Source organism: Capsicum annuum, chromosome 2 (assembly GCF_002878395.1).
Source record: "Capsicum annuum cultivar UCD-10X-F1 chromosome 2, UCD10Xv1.1, whole genome shotgun sequence".
Classification (NCBI taxonomy): Eukaryota; Viridiplantae; Streptophyta; class Magnoliopsida; order Solanales; family Solanaceae; genus Capsicum; species Capsicum annuum.
In genome coordinates, this window is record NC_061112.1 from 68,380,349 (window position 1) to 68,388,245 (window position 7,897).

The 7,897-nt window shown below is 31.8% G+C and overlaps 1 protein-coding gene across 4 annotated transcripts; it reads left to right on the forward strand.

Moving 5' to 3' along the window:
• Positions 1–499: 499 nt before the first annotated feature.
• Positions 500–3,509, forward strand: LOC107860842. Of its 4 annotated transcripts, XR_001671622.2 has the most exons (6): positions 500–965; positions 1,249–1,542; positions 1,628–1,709; positions 1,794–1,860; positions 2,405–2,481; positions 3,254–3,509. XR_001671622.2 is itself a non-coding variant. In XM_047407884.1 (4 exons), the coding sequence occupies exons 1-3, from the start codon at positions 910–912 to the stop codon at positions 2,430–2,432; spliced, it is 378 nt and encodes a 125-aa protein (XP_047263840.1). In that variant the 5' UTR covers positions 505–909; the 3' UTR covers positions 2,433–2,481; positions 3,254–3,509. The 4 variants fall into 4 exon arrangements, 1 of the variants encoding a protein (XP_047263840.1); XR_007052685.1 differs by lacking the exon at positions 1,794–1,860 and having other exon boundaries at positions 502–965; XM_047407884.1 differs by lacking the exons at positions 1,628–1,709; positions 1,794–1,860 and having other exon boundaries at positions 505–965.
• The last annotated feature ends 4,388 nt before the right edge of the window (positions 3,510–7,897 follow it).

A 7,897-nucleotide genomic window follows, 5' to 3' on the forward strand; every position in this document is an offset into this window, starting at 1 on the left:
TTATTTTTGTACCTTAAACCAAACGGCCCCTTAAAGTGTTATTTATGATAGTAGAAGTTTGCCCAAGAGATATTACCACAAAATGAAAAAAAAAAAACTGCCAAAGTTAATGTTGCGCTTCTGGCCTGCCCGTTCAAATTCGCTAATGGCTAGAACACTTAAATGGACGAAAAAATAAAAAGATAAAAGTCTGTCAAATTAAGCATAATGAGGCAATGTAAGTTGTAGCCTGTACGTTATTTAAAACAATTATAAATGCATTTTTAGAACCATTTGTCACTTTCTTTCTTCTAGCTCTTGAAACCTTCGAAGTCCAGATATTGCTGTTCTTTACTCCACTTTGGAAGCCGACTTAATCCTATATCGAGTGTATGCATATTCTTTGTTGGCTTCTTTGCCTTAGTCATTCATTATTACTAAAATTATAGTACTACTTAAAATTTTAGTTTTCAAAGTTTGCAACCTACTACCTAAGTACTTATTTGGAAAAGGTCTGATATAGCTGATTTGCCACTTGAAAATACAAAGTTATTCACAGAAACAAGAATTATTTGAATATATTTGAACTTGGGTCAAGAGATGTAAACCTGAAAGAAACAGAAAATATTTTCCCTTGAACCTTTGAGAGCACACACTACAAAAAAAATGGCTATTACCTACGGTTATTTAGCCACGGTTGCAAAAACCGTGGTAAACTTAAATAAAAACTATAAATTTTTCAACGTATAAAAAACGGACGCTAAAATACCGTGGCAAAATCAAGCGGGAATTAAAATTTTCACTGCCGCTTACTTTATTTTCCATTCCCCCCATTTGTTTACCTTATTAATCTTTTTCTCTTTGATTTTTAGTCCTCTCTTTCGATAACAACAAGAAAACAATATCAGTTCGAGTGCTTCTTCTCCCAAAATGACTAAGACATCCCCTCCTTCGAGTAGTAGTGAAATATGGTGGAATCGTTCTAGGTAATATTTGGATCTATGTTTTGTCTTTTACTCCTTTATAATGTTGTGATTGAGATAGATTTTTTCAGATATCGTATGCAATGTGAGAGGAACTGTAGCAAGAGTAGGGTTTTCAAGTTAATTTTACATTCAATCTTCAATGGGATTTTTTAGGATTTATATTATTGCTTTCACCTTTAACGATTTTGCAATTGCCCTAATTTCGATTTGAGATCTCAACTTCTTGTGGGTTCAATTTAACTTCTCCTAGAAAAAAATTATCATTTCTTTTATGGGGATTTAGGCTGCTGTTGTTGCTTTTTCGAGCTGCTTTTGGGTCTTCAACCAATGAGGATTTTGATGGGGAAAGAGAATCTTTAGCTGAAAGTAATTCGTTGTGCTCAAGATTGTGTGCTTTCATAGATGAGAATGAAATCACAGATGTCGTGACCATCCCTCCATCGGGGAGAGCACTTAATGGAAGTTCAAATAAAAAGCTTCTAGTACTTGATTTGAATAGACTCCTTGCTGATATTGTTCCACTTCAACATGTGCCGTATGGTCTCAAAGTGGATGCCATTATTTTGGGGGAAAGAAGGTAGGAGTTGGGCAAATACTTTTATTCTGAAGTCTACCTTGTCTTTTGAAAAATCTTCACACTGAGTTATTATCTGTTTTACCAGTTTTCAAAAGGCCTTTCCATGATGATTTTCTGCAATTCTGTTTTGAGAAATTCAATGTAGGTGTTTGGTCATCGAGAATAAGGTAGTTTCTGAATTTTGTTTAGTTACATATTTATGAAGTTCATATGTGGAATCATATTTATGTGTGTTGCCCGAAAATTTGCAGGAAGAATGTGGAGTTGGTTCTTGATCTTTTATTGGGAAATACCAAGGAAAAGTTGCTCTTCTGTTGGGTAAAAATCTATTTTTTTCTCAATATTATAAGTTAGCATCAGTGCAAGTCTGCAAACTATTATCTGAGAGCACCAGGAACAAAAAAATCCCATGAGCTTGGATTTTAATGAACTGTTGAACTGACTAAGACCCTACTACAACCTGCTTCTTATTTCATTACGACCTTGTTCACTATTTTTATCTTGGGCCGAGGGTCTATCGAAAATAGCCTCTCTACTTCTTCGGAGGTAGCGGTATGGGCTGCGTACATTTTACCCTCCCCAGACCCCCCTATGTGGGAACACACTGGGTTTGTTGTTGTTGTTGCTTATGTATTGTATTTCCAGAATACATGAGCAGATCTATTGATAATATATTTTTTCTTTGTCTATTTTATAGCTTCTGCTTACTCAAGCATACAACTTTGTCCTTATGTTTGGAAGTAATAATATAACTGTATTACGATATGTTAGAGTTTTGTATGAATACAAAATTTGAGACCTTCTCAAGTTTCATACAAAGTAGAATCATGATACTAATAGATGCTTGCTAATTGTGTTGCAGAAGGAAGATTGTAGGACATGGCCAATGAGAATGTCATTGAGAAAACAGAGATCTTAAGTTAGACAAATAAAACTAAGGTATGATGCTTCCTGAGTGTTTATTCACTATCACATAAATTTTCTTTTGTCCATTATATAGTCTACAGGGTAGTTTGGCCAAATGGACTTACAATTTGACTGTTTAAAACTCTATTATGCTACTTCATTTGCCTGAAACATGTTATTTCTCTAGTGATTAAATGGGCTATCCCATAGATAAGCTTACTCATACACCATCATATTTGTATACATGTTCAAGATATCTCTTTGCAGTAACTTGAGAGTTCAAGATCTTTGATAAATATTTCACTGGGTATGTTGTTGTTTTTGTTGTTTTTGTTGAAGTCTAAAAATCAGCACATCATTGAGAAGAGAAACATCTCACCTGATTTGTATGTTATGGAACTCTATTTTCTATAGTTGTACTTTCTAGTATGAAATCAATCATAAAAAGTTGTATTCGTAAAGGCAACATATACAAACAAAAAATTCAATCATAGGTAGGTGGTAATCTACTCAACTACGGAGCTTAATATGTATAAATATAAAGGCTTAATCCTTTGTCTTCCCGATTCTTAAATTATAGAGCAACACTGAAAAATTTGTAGTACAGCTTTAAGCATTTTTGGCCGATGTTTTATAGAGTGCAAGGCATAGATACCCCATTTTCTATAATTGAATTTCTTTTTAGTTGGTACTGAATAATCTTTTGAGAATTCTTGTTGGTTGTGTCCATTGTATTTTTCTTTGTGATATGTTCAGGTTCAAGTGTTTTATTTTGAATGTTCTTCTCTGGTTTTTGGTCAAACAGCTGAATTCTTGGAGGTAAATTCAAAGGATTATGCATCTTGGATGGCTGCAGGGTGGATATTATAATTTGGACGATGTAGGAAAATGCCTATCAATTATGTATTGTTACCAGAAAAATGTAGGAAAATAATAATTATTTTTTTTAAAATGAAATACTTTTGCCACGGTTTTAACCATGGCTAATTTTTCTAATGAATTGAACAAATTAGCCACGGTTCTTGTATGTCTAATTCAAATTGATTTTTCTTTCTCCTTTAGCCAATTTCCCATGGAACAACCGTGGCTAAATTTACAAGAAACCATCGCTATCTAAATGTTACCATGGACGCCAAAACCGTGGCTAAATTACTTGCCACGCCCTTTATGGGCACGCTAGCAACCGTGGCTAAGCGACCGTGGCAAATATGTATTAGCCACGATTTTCCAAACATTTAGCCACGGTTTTGCTCGTAGCTAAAATGCTTGTTTTTGGTAGTGACATGTGAAAGCTTTTTCCTAAACTTTTAGCCGATCTGAACTTTGGCTACTATTAATGGACTCTTGGGCAGCTCAACCCTTTGGGAAAAAAAGCGATCGCCTAATGCCCCAGAATTTGAGAGTTTCATTTTGTTTTAGTAATAATAAATTATAAATTTTAAAAAATATATTAAATATTATTTATAGAAAAAATAAACTTTTTATATAAAAAAAATTTAGGAGTTTGATATATCTAATCCAGAATATTATGTCTCAAAAATTAATGCATTGACTATATTATTAATTAAAAAAACTACTATTAAATGAAATCGATTATATAATTTTAAAAATAGACTTTATAAAAATAATTATTTTTTCTTAAAAACGTAAGGTCTTTGTTCGATTTTGAGCTTAGGCCACGAATTAACTTGAGCTGTTTCTGAATGGACTATTCTACTATCTTCAACTTTTGGTTGCTATTAATGGACTATCTTAATCATGGTAACTTGGATGTTGTGCCTTATGCTAAGGAAGAGTATGAGTTTTTCCCTTGCACGTTTTAAGATAGTTTAGGGAGAAAATGGCCAAAAGCTCCCCCAATTTTTACCTCAAATCCCAACTACACACTTATACTTTGCGAGGATCCTATGACCCTCCTGAACTATTTTAAAGTGGAATTATTAGCCCCCCGAAAACTGACAACCATCCATTTGGAATGTGGTGTGATGCATGCGTGAACAACCTTTTTACTCGTATTTTTTTTAATTTAAAATTAATCTTGGATGTCATTGATGAGTTCTTGAAGTTTTATATGTGTGAGGAAGAGGAAGAAAATGAGGAAGAAGAAGAGAAGGAAGAAGGGGAGAAAGAAATAGAGGAGGAAGAGTAAGAGAAAGGGGGAGGGAGACGAGGAAGGAGGCGAGGAGGAAGAGGAGGAGCAAGAAGAAGAAGAGGGGGAAGAGGGGAAGGAGAAAGAGGGGGAGAAGGAGGAAGAGCAGGAAGAAGAGAAAGAGGTAGACGAGAAAGAAGAGGAAGAGAAAGAGAAGGAAGAGAAAGAAAACGAAGAGAAAGAGGAAGAAGAGGAGGAAGAAAAAAAAGAAGAGGGGGAAGAGGAGGAAGAAGAAGAAGAAGAAGTGTATGAATAAGAAGAGGAAGAAGAGTAAGAAGAATAAGAAGAAGAAGAGAAAGAAGAAGAAGAGGAGAAGGAGGGTAGAGGGAAGAAGAAGAAGAAGAAGAAGAAGAAGAAGAAGAAGAAGAAGAAGAAGAAGAAGAAGAAGAAGAAGAACAAGAAGAAGAAGAAGAAGAAGAGGAAGAGGAAGAGGAGGAGGAAGATGAAGAGGAAGAAGAAGAGGAAGAAGAAGAGGAAAGAAAGAAAGTAAGAAAGAAAGGGTGTATTTGGTATGATGGAAAATGTTTTCCTATTTTCCCTTGTTTGGTTACAATAAAATGTTTAGAAAACATTTTCCACAACAACTCATTTTCCTCAATTTGAGGGAAAATGATTTTCTTAATGGGTTAAGGAAAGTTATTTTTTAGAAAAAGACAAATGTGACTTATGACCCCACCCTCACCCCTCTTCCCCACCCCAACAACACTCATATTCACATGACTCAAAAAATTCATATATCTCAAAAATTTACGTTACTCGAAAATATTTTTCGCTGTGCTTTGTTTTAATTTTTTACTGCTTGAAATAAAAAATCGTGAAGCCCGAATTTTTCCTGTTTCTAATATGCGTTGAATGTATTGTTATTTTCATATGCATAGAGGAAGACTTATCTATGTTACTTTTGTTAATTGCATATTTCATTTTATCGTCGATGTAACTTGTTTCACGAGGTTGAATAAGCTTGTTTTTCCATTATATTTCTATTGATTGTAGTATTTTGAGATTATCCTGACAAAATATTAAAAAGTGTCTCCTATATTTACTAATTAATAGTTGCTTAAATTTAGTGATTGTAATATTTTAGTACTCGATATTGATATTATTTGTTATACTTAAATTAGTTCTTACAAATTGTTGAATTGCTAGAGGTACTGATATACTAGTTAACAGTTAGTAGTATTTTCTAAAAAAATATTTTTTCACTCACCAATCAAACACTAGAAAATATTTTTCTAAAAAATAGTCTCTACTCACCAACCAAACACCATAAAATATTTTTCGAAAAATATTTTTCACTCACAAACCAAACATGAGAAAATAAGTAGATAACCAACTTATTTTCCAGGAAAATATTTTCCAAGAAAACATTTTTCATGGAAAATATTTCCCATCATATCAAACACACCCAAAATGAATAAAGAAAAAGAATAATTAAAAATAAATAAAGAAAATAAAGAAATATTAAAAAAAATTAATAAATAATTTACGTTTTCACTCTCTTTAAAGAGAGTGAAACACACTCTCTCGCCAAAGTCAGCTTTCGGGGGGTAATAATTTCCCTTTAAAATAGTTCAGGGGAGTCATAGGACCCCCGCAAAGTATATGTGTGTAGTTGGAATTTGAGGTAAAGATTGAGAGGGCTTTTGATCATTTTCTCGAGTTTAGGGTTCTGGAAATATTAAAGATGTTCTATTCTATTTATTATGTGAGTTGAAATATTCATGATTTAAGGTACAAGATAGCTTGCATTTCTGTTTGAGATATAATAAAGTGATTCTTGAATTTGAATAGAGAGTAATTTGAGGGGCTTGAAATTTTGAGATTTCGATGAAATGGTATGGTATATGAATCAGCCAAATAATCCTTATAGTATATATTGGTACTTTTTGGTTATATGGGTATTGACATTTACTCATAATTCTGCAGGTTCTTTTCTTTTTGTGTGTGTCTTAATAAGAATACTTCGCATGGATGTAAAGAATCTGCCAGTTTTCGACCACACAACATCCTAATGGATTGTTTTTTTAAAAAAGAAAAAAAAAACTTTAGGATTACTTGGATAATGTTGTTCTTAAATGCATATCGCAGATGATGGCATGATGCTCCCATGGATGTGTGGTATGTATCATTTGGTAAGTACACACCATTCATAAATAGATATTTTGTTCTTAAGTATTATGTAAATAAAATGAAGAAATTAGTACGTAATGTTGTCTATATTCTATTGGCATAATTACTTTTATGCATCAATTCTTTCAAGCCATTTATATTATAACATCATTAATCAAAATTAATTTAAGCTTTTGAAATGCTATAAATACCTTCATTTTGGATCTGTTTCGGGGGACAAATTGGGAGAGAAGCTAGCAAATATAGTTGAGTCTTCTCCTTTCCCAGAAGCGTTTATGAAAAAAAAAAATGGTTTTGAGAATTATTCTAGTTGTCAAGAATACCATTAGTAGGGGTGCGGATAACTGACTTGTAAAGATAAAAAGTAAAATAGATCTATTATATATAATGGATATATTTTACTTTGTGATATCATTTCATCCATATTTTCTCTCCAATATTTTAAATATTTGTAGTCTATCATTTTATCCTGTAGTAATTGTAGAGTTATAGATTTCTGTATAATAATTTATCCTAATTGTACTGTAATGTATATCTAATTCTAGATTTTCAATGTTATTAATTCTAGATTTTCAATGTTATTTATTACTTTGTGTTGTTCTTCTCGTAGCGAGTTTTTTAAATTATATAAACTATCACATGTACTTTTTCCTAAATTTTCTAAGGTTTCTTCTATCCATATTAATTTTTCTTTTAGATTCTCCATTATTTTTCTAATTTGGTTTCTATAATTACTTTCTTTATTTAGATTATCTTGATTTTCTCTAGTTTTTCTAATATACTCTAACATCTCTTAATCTGAATAATATCCGTTTGGGTAATTATCCAGGTATAACTGTGCTATCCAATTTATAGTTTCAATTTCATAGTTTAATACTTTTTCTAATATTATTTTCTTAATATCTATAATTTCTATATCTCTAAGTATATATAAGATTAAAACTTTAAGATTATCTATCATTTAAAATTGACTACATATTTTATTATAATATTTTGTAGTTGTTTGTTTTAGTCTTAATAGTTCTTGCATATTTTCATTAAGAAATTCTATATATTTTATATCTTTAGTTTCCATGTATTTTTCTAAATTTACTTTCATCTGTTTTTCTATTAGCTGTATGTTTCTCATATCTTTTTCCAAAAATTCTAGATATATGTAATTTATCATGG

Excerpts from the sequence above, each read along its gene's own strand:
- LOC107860842 (XM_047407884.1), top strand. The coding sequence starts at position 910 with ATGACTAAGACATCCCCTCCTTCGAGTAGTAGTGAAATATGGTGGAAT. Across the intron at positions 966-1,248 it reads ATATGGTGGAATCGTTCTAG|GCTGCTGTTGTTGCTTTTTC; the intron begins GTAATATTTGGA and ends ATGGGGATTTAG. Across the intron at positions 1,543-2,404 it reads ATTATTTTGGGGGAAAGAAG|AAGGAAGATTGTAGGACATG; the intron begins GTAGGAGTTGGG and ends ATTGTGTTGCAG.